Source organism: Sinocyclocheilus rhinocerous, unplaced genomic scaffold (genome assembly GCF_001515625.1).
Source record: "Sinocyclocheilus rhinocerous isolate Xijiao unplaced genomic scaffold, SAMN03320098_v1.1 scaffold2705, whole genome shotgun sequence".
Lineage (NCBI taxonomy): Eukaryota > Metazoa > Chordata > Actinopteri > Cypriniformes > Cyprinidae > Sinocyclocheilus > Sinocyclocheilus rhinocerous.
In genome coordinates this window covers 148,646-164,728 of record NW_015653049.1, presented here as the reverse complement: position 1 = coordinate 164,728, position 16,083 = coordinate 148,646, and the positions used below count along the sequence as shown (strand labels likewise).

Here is a 16,083-nt window from a genome sequence, read left to right as displayed (position 1 = left end):
CCTTCGCTGGCTGTGCTGATTTAAATCTAGCGGGTCTGTTGTGTCTTGTGTCGCAAGTTCAATGACGCAGGTAGTGACAATTCTCTCCGGCCAATCAGTGATCAGCAGAGTTTACACGTCACGTTTTGGTAAAGGTACGGTTCACTTGGAACCTCAAACGAGGTGGTACTGAAAAAACTACCAGGTACCAGGTACTGTACCCAGTGGAAAACCCCCCAAAAGTGAACCGTACTGTGCCGTACCATGCAGTGGAAAAGTGCCATAAAAAGGGTCTAGAACCGCCCCTGGTCAGAATGTACTGTGTTCTTCCTTGACCCATGCTACACCCATCCACTGAGTTTTCTGGACCCCCATTCCGGGCCCCTTTCAACCTCTGGGCCCTATGCAGTCTGTCCTCCTTTTCAAAACACAAATATCAACAAATATCAAGGAAGGAATTTTATTTAACTATTTAGGCCTACAGGGTATCTGCAGGATTTTCAAAATCAAATTTAAGGCTTTTTTTTTTGTTACCTTTTTTAAGATCTGCAGAAATTAAATTTATATGGTATGAACAGGATAGAGCAATGTCTAGTAACATATTAAACCGATATCATGGTTTACAGCTTAGATACAGGTTTTCACAAAAAAAAAAAGTCTCATAAAATGATAAACATCACATTTCAGCCTTTAAACCATATTTTCACATTTACAGATCTACGTGTTTGCTGCGTAAAATCATGGGTGGATTTTTGTGTTAATCAGAACATAAACAACAAACAGTCTTATTGCAAATGCAAATTCATTCTCTGCCAATAGGAGGTGCTTTTGGAACTGCAGAAATACAGTTTCCCCGGTGACGGCTGTACACAAAGAGGCACTGTGTTCATAAATGCTACTTTATCAGGCAATAAATAAAAATGGCATCGAAACGTTTCTGAAGTCAGTCAGTTCCCTTAAAAGTAGGGCTGGGTGATATGGCCAAAATAATTTCACAATAAAAAAATGTCATATCAGTTGATAACGATAATTATCACAATAAATTTCTAACTTTTATTTCTTTCAAGTTTAAAGGCAGATTTTTGCTCCTAAGTGAAAGTTGTAGAAGCCAGAACATGACAAACACTTCACTTCTTTGAATTCTTGACACTTTTCCAGTCATTTTTCCTTAACAAAATAAATATCTTAATTGAAAAATGAATATCCTAGTTTCTAAATGCTCTAATGCAGGGGTTACCACACTTGGTCCTGGAGGGCCGGTGCCCTGCAGAGTTTAGCTCCAAACACACCTGAACTAGCTAATCAAGGTCTTACTAGGTATACTTGAAACTTCCAGGCAGGTGTGTTGAGGCAAGTTGGAACTAAACTCTGCAGGACACCGGCCCTCCAGGACCAAGTGTGGTGACCCCTGCTCTGATGAGTGATATTGTTTCAAATCATGAAACAGGTTTGTGTTGCATGACTTTGATTGAATGTGTCTTCAGCACAGTTTGTAGTGCAGGCTGCAATATTAGTAATATTACTTTTTTGTCTCTTAGAAATGAAATGCACAATTTGACAGTAGCTTGAGGATGCAGGATTACATCTGTTAGGATGCAGATGTAAATTCATGTTCATTATCAAAAACAGTAACATCTGTAAATTATAACAACCTCATTTTTATATGGTGAAATGTAATTATTCTGACTGTTTGAGTTATTAAAATTAACCCTTGGTCTTCCATAGTAGCATTCATAATGATAACCAGTAAAAACACACACAGGCCTATAGCACCTGTTACGGAGTGAACCGGTTGAGAGGCGTGCGGATCCATTTGCAAAGCTTTATTTAAAGACGTGGCCAAAACAGGCTAGGGTCAGACAATGGCACACAGGTATATCGAGGGCAAGACAAAACAGTAGTCCAGTAAACAGGCGTAGGTCAATCGACGGCGAACGTAATCCAACAGGGCAAGACAAAGAGAGATAATCCAGGTACTCGCAATAGTCCAGGCAGGGGCAAACAGAGTCCGAACGGCAAGACGAAAGGGTAATCCAAAATACACAGGCAAGAATCTGAACACAGGAAAGCAGGCAAGGCAAGACTGTGACTAGACTAAGAAAACTAGAGCAGGCTCCATAAAGTAGCTATCAGCTGGGGTAGTGATATGCAGTGGCGCCTGCAGGTGTACAGCTGTACGCACCGTGTGTACCATGAGCGCTCAGACTGACCTGAGATTTGCTCCGCAAACATTTCAGCAGTTATTAGGCCTGTGTGTCCCGTATTTTTGTACGCGCTCTGGCGTAGTCTACTGAAGAAACAAAGTCACCTACATCTTGGATGCCCTGGGGGTAAGCAGATAAACATCACATTTTCATTTTTGGGTGAACTATCCCTTTAATGGTTAATGAATGATTTACTACTCTTGACCAATAGGTGGCACTGTTACCAAAATGATGTGGCCTGGTCAGTGTGATGTGACAATAGCACATACAAAGTTTGGTGTAAATATGTCAAAGCTTTGCAAAGTTTTGCATATTTTGCATGTCACTCTTGTTTACCACACCTGATTCAAATCACATATTTCCATAATAATTAAAAAAGGATAGTTTACCCAAAAATTTAAATTCTGTTATCATTAGCCGGGTTTCCATTATAGATTTGCGCAAAACTTTTGCGATATTTTATGAATGTTGATAAAAAAAACTGTTGCAACATGACGGCATTTCCATTAACCGATGTTATGCGACTAAAACCTAACTTTTCCTTGCCGCATGCGTGTATCTTTAGCAAAGCAGCATGGAGAGACGCTTCTGGGCCGTTTGTGAAACGTGCTGCGGCGCAGCTGCTATAAACACAAACTTTGACTAGAAGAGGCCAGTGGCCGTGTTGGAGCCGTAATGCGCTGCAGACGTGTGCAGTGTAAATAAGGGGTTATCCCGGCCACATATGAAGTGTTTCTTGGAGGTTACAGTACATTAAAGAATGACCATTTGACTTTTACGTACACCAGATGACCTGTAAATGTGAAAAAAAACTGTTTCCATTGCAGTTTTGCAATATATTCCTTTTCGAATTGCCTGAAAAACCACCTCATGCGAGCATAAAAACTTTTTTGCGACATATGGGAGTTTTGCAAAATTTACTTGTTTCCTGGCTATATTTTCAAATCGCAATTTCAATTTTAGCAATTTGAAGGGTAATGGAAACGCGGCTATTTACTCACCTGCATGTCCTTTCAAACCTGGATGACTTCTTCCTCTCCTTTTTAAAAAAAAAAATTTATTTATTTATTTTTATTTAGAATAATGCGGGTAAACAAACAGTTTTGGTTATGGTTGACTTTCATTATATGAACGGAGTTATTTCTCAAATTATCTTCTTTTATTTTCCACAGTTTATGTTAGGCCATTGTAGCCTAAAAGTTTATAATAAATTCTGTTCAAATAAAATATTTCTTTGTAAAGCTAATTTTTGTAATGTCTATTTAATACTTTCCTTAATGAATACAATAATGGCTTCGGGGCAGTCGTGGCCTAATGGTTAGAGTCGGACTTGTAACCCGAAGGTCGCGGGTTGAAACTCGAACACCATTGGCTATTGCAGGCAAAATAGTGCAATTCAATCAGGCTTCAGCATTTCGGAGAAAGTGAGTTCTCCAAAGCGTGAAAACGATCACACAATGTTGAGAGGCCGTCTCGAGAGGGAGCCCCATTTTGAAACCCCATAGGAAATTCTTAAAGGAACCATCAGTCAATTAGTCTTCTGAATACATGCACCATTCTATTATGATGGTGGAGTAAAAATAGACTAGGTGACACTTCTTGTAGAACTGTTGTATAAAACCCACCATAACGCAATCTCCTGTTGGTTTGAATATCACTCACTGTATGACTGGTTACAGCTGTAACATTTTACCAAGCTAACAAACAAGAACTTCATGAGATCAGTTCAGATCATTTCAGTGTTTCATTAATAGGAATCTATTCCAATGACATTTACTAAATTACAAAAGCTCACCTAACCATGTCAACTTGACAATTATTTATTTCATTGTTAATCATATTTGCATGTATAGTATATATCAGCTAAAAATGTAAAATAATGCATTCAAAGTAAATGTGGAAAGAAAGTGGTTGCAGAGTAGAAATATATTAGATCGTCTATCATTGGGAAGAGAAAAATGACACCTTGTGGAACGTATTACACTTTGTGCATTTATTTAAAAAAATCTGGAAAAAAGCAAAACAAAGATACAGTTTTAAGATACATACAGCACACACTCATACACACTCAGTTGTTTTTGGAATCAGTATTATTAATCATTTCTTTGTGTGGCATATTTAGTACAGTAAAAAAAGGAAAACAGTATACTGAGGTCCAGTCAGTAAAGTCAGAGTCTTCACTGCATGTCCTGTTTAACACAGTATTGGTCAAGTTACAGAGGAATTTAGGAATATGTTACATTTTTAAAGGAAATAAATGCAATTCATTAAAGAACTGGTACTATGTACAGTTTTATACAATTAAAGTCCAGGCTCAGAGTGCTTTAAGACTCATGTCCTAAATACTCCGAAGATGTATTCGTATCAAACTGACCCCATCACATCATCTTAAAGATTTTTCTTTCTTCGCAAAAGTCCAGCTTTAGCTTACTAAAAACTATAAAGTACTACAAACTGAAGTATCTGCCCTTCATTTCAGTGATCATGTTTTATAGGACTAAAATCAAAAGACACAAGCCAAAAATGATGCTAATGTTAAAACTTGTGACTGTAAACTATAGTTACTGGGAGGCTGTCAATATTAATACAACACAAACGGTGCTTTATCAGGGCATGTCAACCTTTGGTAAACCTGAAATGCTTTCGGACAAAAGAAAATCAATAACAGAAACACAGAGCTGATAGTCCAGTCTCAATAAACAGTACTAATATCCTAAACATCATAAAAAAAGGAAAACTGTCATTGGGAATAATCTGACATATTTGCTCAGAAACATTAAAGGGATAGTTCACCCAAAAATGAAAATTACCCCAATTTACTCACCCTCAAGCCATCCTAGGTGTTCTTTCAGACGAATACAATCGGAGTTATATTTAAAAATGTCCCGGCTCTTCCAAGCTTTATAATGGCAGTGACTGGATGTTATTTTTCAACAGTCCAAAAGAAGTCCAATAAAGCGCATCCATCCATAATAAAAACGGCCTCACACGGCTCACGGTTTGTTGTGTACACTACGTAACACAGCGTAAATGATCCGCAACAGGGGTCACACACTACACGAGCAGTCAACATCTCTGTCACCCAACGTCTCTTTCTGGTCCCCAAACCACGTTTTGTCACGAAAACACACGCGAGGAGTGGAACGGGAATGACGTGAAACAACACGTGAAACAGGAGCTATTTGAAAATGGAGGTTGAGAAGAAATTAGCGCTGAAATTAGTGATGATCTGTTCTGAAAAATATTGCTTCATTTCTTGTCCAAACTTGTTCCATGTTGCTGCTGCTGTTTTTCCTTCCGCTGACCTCAACACATGCCTTGCTCTCTCACTGGCTGAAGCTCGTCGCTGACCGGTCCAGATATTTAGCTTGCTAGATATTTGTTTGGTGTCGGCGAGCCTCTTTGATTAATCGTTGAGTAGTTCACACATAAAGATTGCTGAGCGCTGATCACCCGATGGTTTTCCCCCAATCACAGCCTGACCTGTCGGTGAGCTCGTTAACTTGCAAATCGGGCTTAAAATCCTGTAGTGTGAACTTGGCTGAACTGTCAAACGCGCGTTCACAACAGAACGCTGTTCCAGTGGATGATGTAGGACGTCGGCGTAGCGTAAGCTCCGGTGAGAATATGCTAGTCTCGCGAGAACCAACGTTTGTTTACAGAAGCAAAGTGTCCTTACTTTAGCAGGAAAACCAGTCTCCTCTTGGCTTATATTGAACTCCTCCGACATTCTTCTTTACAAATCCTTGTTTTATACTTCTAATTCGTGAGCGCTGTTTTGTTTTGCTCTCTCCTCTGTGCTTCTCTGCATTTGTCACTTCTCAGCGGCGCATGCACTACGCCGACGTCCTCCGTCATCCGCCGGAACAGCGTTTTATTGTGAACGCGCATATGACAGTTAGCGGAAACTAGAGGTTACTGTGTATAAAGTTTTAAAAATTGGATATTTTTCTTACACAAGCGCATGGATTCACTACAGGAGGCCTTTATTCACCCCCCGGAGCCATGTGAGGCATGTTTTATTATGAATTGATGCACTTTATGGGGACTTCTTTTGGACTATTGAAAAATAACAGCCATTCACTGCCATTATAAAGCTTGGAAGAACCAGGACAATTTTTAATCTACCTCCAATTGGATTTGTCTGAAAGAAGAAAGTCATATACATCTAAGATGCCATGAGGGTGAGTAAATCATGGGCTAATTTTCATTTTTGGGTGAACTATCCCTTTAAGGATTGTCCTGTATTTGTGTGCAATGCTGTTCTTAATGAATGGAATGATTCGTTTGTGAAGATTACGAATGTCTGAAGCTCGTCGCTGACCGGTCCAGATATTTAGCTTGCTAGATATTTGTTTGGTGTCGGCGAGCCTCTTTGATTAATCGTTGAGTAGTTCACACATAAAGATTGCTGAGCGCTGATCACCCGATGGTTTTCCCCCAATCACAGCCTGACCTGTCGGTGAGCTCGTTAACTTGCAAATCGGGCTTAAAATCCTGTAGTGTGAACTTGGCTGAACTGTCAAACGCGCGTTCACAACAGAACGCTGTTCCAGTGGATGATGTAGGACGTCGGCGTAGCGTAAGCTCCGGTGAGAATATGCTAGTCTCGCGAGAACCAACGTTTGTTTACAGAAGCAAAGTGTCCTTACTTTAGCAGGAAAACCAGTCTCCTCTTGGCTTATATTGAACTCCTCCGACATTCTTCTTTACAAATCCTTGTTTTATACTTCTAATTCGTGAGCGCTGTTTTGTTTTGCTCTCTCCTCTGTGCTTCTCTGCATTTGTCACTTCTCAGCGGCGCATGCACTACGCCGACGTCCTCCGTCATCCGCCGGAACAGCGTTTTATTGTGAACGCGCATATGACAGTTAGCGGAAACTAGAGGTTACTGTGTATAAAGTTTTAAAAATTGGATATTTTTCTTACACAAGCGCATGGATTCACTACAGGAGGCCTTTATTCACCCCCCGGAGCCATGTGAGGCATGTTTTATTATGAATTGATGCACTTTATTGGGACTTCTTTTGGACTATTGAAAAATAACAGCCATTCACTGCCATTATAAAGCTTGGAAGAACCAGGACAATTTTTAATCTACCTCCAATTGGATTTGTCTGAAAGAAGAAAGTCATATACATCTAAGATGCCATGAGGGTGAGTAAATCATGGGCTAATTTTCATTTTTGGGTGAACTATCCCTTTAAGGATTGTCCTGTATTTGTGTGCAATGCTGTTCTTAATGAATGGAATGATTTGTTTGTGAAGATTACGAATGTTTGCACCTCCACCAAAACACTCCACATTACTCTGGGTCAGACTTGACAAGAACTATTGAATCCTGTAAGCCAGAAGTAAGAACTTTAATATGGATGAATGTCAACACAGACAGCTATGGAAGTGTTAACAGAGTGCTGTGGAAGTGCAGAGGTTTGCGGTGCGTCAGTGAAGCCTCTGGGTTTATTTGCGGTCTGTGTCCTTGAGGGGCGAGGGGCTGCTGTCTCTCGTGGGAAGCAGGTCGTAATGACACGGGATGTGGCTGTTCTTTGGTAGGTCGTATGGATCTTGACAAAATGGCCCGTTGCAGTTGTTGTTAGAGAGTGTGTGGACAGAACTGATGGTCGGCTCTGGATAGGGAAAAACACAGGTTCAAACCGTTACATGGCTTACATACTGTTATCTCACTAATTATTTATAAATACCAAAAACAGCAGTTTCTGTTCTGCAGGAAAGTCGAGTCCCATCGTGGAAACGACAAGCAGCTTCAAGCATAGCAAAGCCAAAAATCAGTAATGAAGACTGTTAAAAACTAAAATGTTTTCAAAAGATTATAAGTAATTTTATTATTTATTTATCAGAGGTTCTCAACCATATGAAAGAGTACTAGAATATTGTATGCTGATTACAGGAGTTTTCCTGTTGCTTGCTGCATGGGATGAATATGCAGAAGTGTCTCTGACTGGCCTTAGACCGCTGGAGCATTTGCTAGCACATATTTGCTCTTATTTGCATCAAGACAAAATACTGATGCAAGCGTCAAACAACAGTGCAAATGAGATACACACTTTCAACAATGAAAGACCCAGGCCAGGCCAATAATGGCTCCAAGTCATTTGCTCATGTTACAGAATCAGTAACAGGAAAAATGACTAAATAGAGGAATGTATTGTTATTCTTCAGAATGTAGTTTTCCAGTATTGTAGCATTAAGATCCTGAAGTGTACAGCTTCACTGTGTGGTGTGAGTCAAAGGAACGTTAGGATCTAAAGTAAGCAATAGTGCGCTCTGGTTGAAGCGCTGAGGGAAGGGCTGCGTGTCTTTAGCTGTGTCTGGAGCGCTCGGTGGAAGATGAACGCTCAGAGAGAGACTGTAGTGTGTAGTTGACTGATGGAGGGCTCGTGCTGGTTTTTTGAGCACCTGCTTAAACATGATGGGAATGTTTCCTGTAGTAAGAGATCTTTCAGATGGAAAGTGTCATTATAAACAGGCTTTCTCTGGGTAGTCTGTCCTCATCTGCAGTGCCTGTACAAACAGACCAGGGTGAGGGCTGATGGAAAAGACAGGCGTGACGGCCCAATTATAATGTATGTGTGGCGACATGATGTGAACACAACAGCTGCTCTCGCACGACTCACGATTACTCATTTTCTGCTAGCCGAGGAACTGATGTGATGCCTTCAGGTTTGTAAGGATACATCACATCTGTGCAGCATTACTGGAGACTTCAAGCTGTTCATACGGAGTGGATATGTAGATATGTAGTCCCATCAAGGGTAAAACTGTTCATATGAAGTACAAATAAAAACGGCTGACTATGACTTTTAAATATTGGAATGTAGTTTAGAAAATAATAGTCAGTGAGTCCATTTCTAATACAGTTCTATCATGACAACTCTTGGAAGATTTTAGTATGGTAATGGATATGACAATGTTAATGTGTTTGGTCTTGGCAGAATAGATCTGCTACGCTGCTGCTGCTGGTTATTGCTGTAGTTGTAGATTATTGCTGTTGCTGCAAGCAAGTACAGAAACTTGCTACTGCCAATGCATACGGCGATACGGTGCCGTGAGTATTTAAGACATACTGATGCTGCACAAATAGCATATAAAATAACCTGCAGGTCTATACAGGTGGAGCTGGGGAAGGCGGAGGGTTTCCGAGGAACTCTAGTGAATGCTAACCAGCCAAATAATGTATGCAACATTGGCTGCGTATGCAACATGAACAAATTATCTTGTGCCAAGTAGTGTAATGCTGTTAATATCATCAATTTGCATTAACGACCCACCAGTCTGAGTCATCTAGAGTTTCATGACAGAACTTGGCATTTATTACGTCAGCTTTGAATAACGAAAGTGCACGGCTCACTGCTGTGGCTGGATCTGTTATTCTCTTACCAACTTCATAGACGTTTTTGTTGGCAGGGCCGGAGGAGTGTATCTCAGCGTACGGCGCGTCTCTGTGAGCGGGAGATTTCATCTCCACATAGCCGCACTCCAAGCTCTTGGTCAGCAGCAGAGGAGGGTCTTTGATGGTGGCGTATGGGTTCTCTGAGCTGTTTAGAGAGCTGGAGCTGGCGTGATAGGGCACGCTCTTCACCAGATCTACAGACAGAGAGAAGGGGTCAAATCATCACACTGTGTGAAGGCATTTACTCACCCTCAAACCTAGGGCTGGGAAAATAAATCGATGCATGGCGAATCGAGAAATGATCCCGCATCGCTTCTGAGATTTTCCGAAAGCACCGCGATTCTTTCTCGAGTGGATTCTGAGCTTAGTTTTGAACAGCAGATGGCGCTGCATGCTTTAGAAACAGCCGTACTCTGCTCGTTTCCAAATCCTTACACACACTTGAACCTAAAATAATCATTCATACAATTTGAAAAGGTTGAAGCGAATTACAAAGGTTCTCACAGTGGGCTGTGTTTACATTAATCTGGTGTCATAAAAGCATTCTGGGCCGAGGTGAAATTACAGACTCAGCTGAACGCGCAAGCGCTCTTCTTCATGAGCATTTGAGTGTGCGGATCAAAACTAGAGTAGAGCGCCATCTGCCGTTAAAATCTAACCTCAGAATTGATTCCAGAGAGAATCGCAATGCATTCAGAAGATCTCAGAATCTAACCAAAAATCGATTCTGCATTGATTTATCGTCGCAGCCCTACTCAAACCTGTATGCTTTCTTCACAAAGCAAAGAACATATTTTGGAGCACGCAAGGGTGCAAACAACACTGCACCCCACTGACATTTTTCTAAATATTGTCTTTTGTGTCCACAGAAGAAATGCATACATGCTTCATGAGTAAATGAGAGAATTTTCTCTTTGCTTGCTAAATGATCATTTACCTCGCAGTGACTTTCCCATGTAACGCCTGTCAACTCCATAAGCTCCTAATAAGAGAATCAAGACAGAAGAAGTTAAACGAATGCAGTCCTTTTGTTGACACAGCTTACAGCTGCAAATGCTACGAATGCTGCATGTGAAATGACGAGTGTTTGCACAGAGGCGGTCAGGAAACGAGTCACCGCACAGTTAGTCATCTGTACGTTTTTGTTAACGCTGGGCTACTGAACATTATCGTGTCAAATGTTTGGCTGCTGTGTTTGTTGTGATCATGGTGGTTGGATGTCACACCGAGCTCATTGAAGGATCCTCCTTGTTTCCAGTCGGCCGGTAGAGTTCCTGTGTGATCCAGCAGGGAAAGATGTTTCCTCGGATCAGCGTTCTTCACGTTCACAAACAACTGATTGTTCTTCGGCTGTCAGGTGGAAGAAAATCAACAATTATAGCAAGTGTCTTTCTACAACGTTCCACATAATTCCTCAATTCTGGTCAGCTTCTGCTCCTGAAACCATGAGTTAGAATGGCGGTTTTGGATTCTTGATTAAATAAAGCCTGCGGTCAACATTCCATTTTCGTGTACATTTTGTACAAAATGACACACCTTATTTTACTCCAAAATATATCAAAAAATGCTTCAAACAACACATAGGCAAGGGAATCAGTGGAAAAGCTGTATTCAGCAGCAGTATCTTGTAAACAGCCCAGAATATTAGTCCTTTATTCCCAGAGCTGTCTGTTAGTAGAGTAGCACCTCTCCATAGGGCAGGTTGTTGGTGTGAGGAGGGCTGCTGCACTGGGTCAGTGTGTGGTAGCTGGGGTTGGAGAAATAGTTACTGTTGGGAAGGACGTCAGTCTGCGGGAGCGACTCTACAAACAGAAAACACATCACACACACACACGTCTCCTCATGAGAATTACACAGGAAATTGTAAGAATGAGAAGAAATGTCATCGTGATGCTGACCTGCGATGGCATAATCGGTGTTGGCCCTCATGGTAGGCGTGTACGTGACCGCAGGCATCGTGGATTCTTTGCCTTTCTGTTTCTTGCGGTAAATGATGAAGAGGAGGAGGAGGATGAGCACGAGGAGCACCAGAACGATGATTCCTGCGATCGCACTGATCTGATACGAGTCCACAGGCACAGCGGCACTCGTCAAGCTGTTGAGATTCCCTACGATGATCACGCCGGCTGAGAAAGACAGCAAACTTCAGTCACACATACAAAGAGCAACACGAGAGTATCCCACTGAGCGAAACCTCCATGTGCGTCCATGTGACAGAACCAGAGGGTCAGTGTAGCCGTGAAGCATCTACACTGGACATGCAGTGCCTTGCAAAAGTATCATTTTTTTTTTCACGTTTTGTTAAGTCGCAGCTTTATGTTAAAGGAGGATGAGCACGAGGAGCACCAGAACGATGATTCCTGCGATCGCACTGATCTGATACGAGTCCACAGGCACAGCGGCACTCGTCAAGCTGTTGAGATTCCCTACGATGATCACGCCGGCTGAGAAAGACAGCAAACTTCAGTCACACATACAAAGAGCAACACGAGAGTATCCCACTGAGCGAAACCTCCATGTGCGTCCATGTGACGGAACCAGAGGGTCAGTGTAGCCGTGAAGCATCTACACTGGACATGCAGTGCCTTGCAAAAGTATCTTTTTTTTTTCACGTTTTGTTAAGTCGCAGCTTTATTTTAAACTGCTTTAAATTACTTTTTTTCCACATCAATCTACACTCCATACACCATAATGACAAAGCACAAAACAAACTTGACAACTTTGCCAATTTAAATTAAAATAAAACACTGAAATAAGTACATTGCATAATTATTCAAACCCTTAACTCAGTAATTAGTTGAAGCACATTTTCAGGTTTCTCCAGAAATGCTTGATTGGGTTCAATCCCAGGCTGTGGCTGGGCCACTCAAGGACATTCACAGAGTTGTCTATAAGCCACTCTTGCTGTGTGCTCAGGGTCATTGTCCGGTTGGAAGGTGAACCTTCTGCCCAGTCTGAGGTTCTGAGTGCTCTCAGAACTAGGTTTTCATTAAGGCTATCTCAATATTTTGGTGCATTGAGCTTTTAGAAACCCTGACGAGTCCCTCAGTCCCTGCCGCTGAAAAACAGCCCCACAGCATGAGGCTGCTGCCAGCACACTTTACTGTTGGGATGGTACTCTGCAGGTGAAGAGCAGTGGAGACTACAGAGCAGAATTTTTTCTGAACTCTTCCCCAGATGTGTGGCTTGATGCAATCCTGTCTCTGAGCACTAGAGGCAGTTCTTCTGACCTCAGGGCTTGGTTTTTGCTCTGATATGCATTATCAGCTGTTAGACCTTTTATTAAGACATGTGCCTTTCCGAATCATACCCATTCAATTGAATTTGCCACATCTACAAGCAACATGAATACTCTCGAGTTAAATTTAAAGTGCCCCAGAAAAGGGTATGAATACTTATGCAATAGAATCATTTCATTTTTTATTTCTAACAAATTTGTAAAGATTGATGTGGAAAAAAAGCAATATAAAGCAGTTTAACATAAGGCTGTAACAAAACGTGAAAAAAATAAAGGGGTATGAATACTTTTGCAAGGCACTGTATCTATTTCTGATGTTGAGATTTTTTTTGCTATTCTAAAACAGCCCATTCATACCAATGGATACAAAGGAAACAAAGATTCTACCTACAGTGGGTAAAATAAGTATTGAACACATCACCATTTTTCTCAGTAAATATATATGCTGTTGACTTGAAATGTTCACCAGATGTCGGTAACAACCCAAGTAATCCATACATACAAAGAAAACAAAACAAATAAGTTCAGAAATTAAGTTCCGTGTAATAAAGTGGAATGACACAGGGAAAAAGTATTGAACACATGAAGAAAGGGAGGAGCAAAAAGGCATGGAAAGCAAGACACCAGCAGAAATCTATCAGTAATTAGAAAGAAATCCTGCCCCTCATCAGTGAAATTATTCGCTTTCACAACGAAGCACACAGCGTCTTCAGGACATGGCGGCAGCGGCAACAATACTACAGTGAGAATAAAAGTTACGCCTTCTTTCTTTATGTGAACATTTGGGCGGTGTTATGCAAATCTTCCCACATAGTGAGGTAGACATGTGGGGGCGTGTTCGAACGAGCCGTTTTAGGTAGGCGTGGCTAACTCTTAACTTTTATAAAGAATATCTCTTTGGATTTGAGACTTTAGTCTTTGCAACTTTACAGATCTTCTTTATGCACCAAGAGCTTGTAACACTCTAAAGAGAAAGGAAAAAATTAAATCGCATCATATGACCCCTTTAATATTAGCTTCAGTCCCAACACCTACAGTACCAGGATGATGAAGATAAAACAAGGGTGGACATTTCTGCAAGACAATGATCCCAAACACAGCCAAGGAAACTCTTGATTGGTTTCAGAGAAAGAAAATAAAGCTGCTAAAATGGCCAGCCAATCACCTGACTTGAGTCCAATAGAAAATAAGAACTAAAGGTCAGAGTTCATAGAAGAGGCCCACAGAACCTTCAAGACTCTGTGGAAGAATGGACCAAAATGAGCAACGCATGCCACTAGATTCTCCATACAGCAGTCATTACCAACAAAGGCTTTTGTACGAAGTATTAAATACATTTCAGTAGTTCAATACTTTTTCCCTGTCATTCTATTTTATTACACAACTTAATTTCTGAACTTATTTGTTTTGTTTTCTTTGTATGTATGGATTACTTGGGTTGTTACCGACATCTGGTGAAAATTTCATGTCAACAGCAACTTCAGAAATATATTTACTGGGAAAAATGGTGACGTGTTCGATACTTATTTTACCCACTGTATTTAATAACTGCAAGTGCTAATGTAAGCTTACCCTGGTTACAGCGTGTGCCTTTCCAGCCGGGGTTACAGTAGCAGGTGCCAGTCATGTGATCACAGGTGGAGTTATTGAGACATGCGCACACCTGCCGACAGCCGTATCCGTACGTACCTGCAGGACATTCTGGAAGCCAGTGGAAAACCGTGGATCAGACGCAGACTCGAGCGTGTGCTTGAAAATATCAAAGGACCAGCTCTGCTTTCATACTCACTCTGTTCACAGTGGCGTCCCATGAAGCCAGTGCGGCAGGTGCACTGACCGGAGATGTGATCGCAGTCTGCGCCGTTCTCACACTGACACGCCTGAACACAGTCCTTGCCGTAGAAGCCCAGCGGACAGCCTGCAGGACACAGCAGCACCATGGGGTCAGTCGTGAGCGCACAGGCTGGAGGTCAGAGGTGATGAGTTGTACTCACGCTGTGTGCAGTACAGCCCCGTCCAGCCGGCTGTACACTTACACTCGCCGTCATACGCGCTGCAGAACGCCCCGTTGTGACAGTTACAGGTGTGGATGCAGTTGGGACCCCACTGACCCGGGGGACACGCTACAGGTGAACACACATACACGTCACATTTGGTCAAAAATGATGGGAAAACATCAATCGCGTAGAAAAGTACTTTACATTTAAAATAACAATTTTCAGCACCAGTCTTCAGTCACATGACCCTTCAGAAATAATTCTAATATGCTGACTTGCTGCTCAAGAAACATTATTAAAAAGTTTTTATACTGAAAACAGTTTTTGTGGTTTAATAGTTTTGTGAAAGCTGTTCTACCATTCAAAACTTGAGGGTTAGATTCAATACTTAATTCATTTAATCCCAAATTTTTCTCAGACATGAAAACATCAAATTATGTGTCGTTAGTAACCCCTTGAAATAATCAATAATTATTTTTTGACATTTTTATGGAAAAGTGCATGTTTTATGGTTGGTCACAATTGTGACCGGTGGGATAATGTGTATACTGAAATTAAATTATTTCTGCAGTCATCAAAATTCTTATATATCTCAGTTCAGTTATTACCCATTGTAAACTGTTTCATCACATTCTATGGTTACTATAAAAACTGTAAAACACCCTTATACAACACTGAATAGGTATACTAAGATAAAGAACAAAAATAGTTATCCCACTATTATAATTTTAATTTTCACTATTGTTGCCATCAACATGTTTACTCATTCTATGTACACACTCAACACAACTGAATAATTGTGAATTCATATAATAATACTAGTAGCCTTAAAGATAATGTGTACTAAAAATCTTTGTCATGTCTTTATGTTAACATACATACTTTACTAGCCTTTTGTTTTGGAGCTTTGATGCAGCCATTATCATCTCATGGTGCAAACAGGAAGCAAACTGCTCTGGTCATGTTACAATTTGCACTAAACATGTGGCACTGCACATATTTAATTGAGACCCTTTATTTTTTCCATATTTGCAGAAAATGCACTAAAACACCAGTCAGTAATATCTTTAGAGCTTTATAAATAAAAACCTTCTTTACAGTCACTATTGTGACCGGTGGGATTAAATACTTTTATTTACACAAGGACGCATTCAATTAATCAAAAGTTATAATAAAGACATTATTAACGTAACAAAATATTTCCATTTCAAATTCATGGTGTTCATTGAACTTTCTATTCATCAAAGAATCTTG

At 40.8% G+C, this 16,083-nt stretch overlaps 2 protein-coding genes across 2 annotated transcripts in view; both read right to left on the bottom strand.

Annotated features, from left to right (window-relative positions):
• Nucleotides 1–7,336: 7,336 nt before the first annotated feature.
• LOC107715560 (multiple epidermal growth factor-like domains protein 10) lies at nucleotides 7,337–11,841 on the bottom strand. Its single transcript, XM_016521706.1, has 7 exons — nucleotides 11,810–11,841; nucleotides 11,493–11,737; nucleotides 11,281–11,396; nucleotides 10,821–10,944; nucleotides 10,532–10,576; nucleotides 9,582–9,788; nucleotides 7,337–7,810 (listed from the first exon to the last, which is right to left on the bottom strand). The coding sequence occupies exons 1-7, from the start codon at nucleotides 11,839–11,841 to the stop codon at nucleotides 7,644–7,646; spliced, it is 936 nt and encodes a 311-aa protein (XP_016377192.1). The 3' UTR covers nucleotides 7,337–7,643.
• Nucleotides 11,842–11,913: 72 nt separating this feature from the next.
• LOC107715559 (multiple epidermal growth factor-like domains protein 10) overlaps nucleotides 11,914–16,083 on the bottom strand; it is a 12,266-nt gene continuing 8,096 nt past the window's right edge. The window contains exons 8-11 of the mRNA XM_016521705.1: nucleotides 14,827–14,955; nucleotides 14,622–14,750; nucleotides 14,405–14,533; nucleotides 11,914–12,038 (exon numbers count right to left, since the gene is read on the bottom strand). Of these exons, the coding sequence (XP_016377191.1) occupies nucleotides 11,914–12,038; nucleotides 14,405–14,533; nucleotides 14,622–14,750; nucleotides 14,827–14,955 (512 nt within the window). The remainder of the gene's footprint in view (nucleotides 12,039–14,404; nucleotides 14,534–14,621; nucleotides 14,751–14,826; nucleotides 14,956–16,083) is intronic.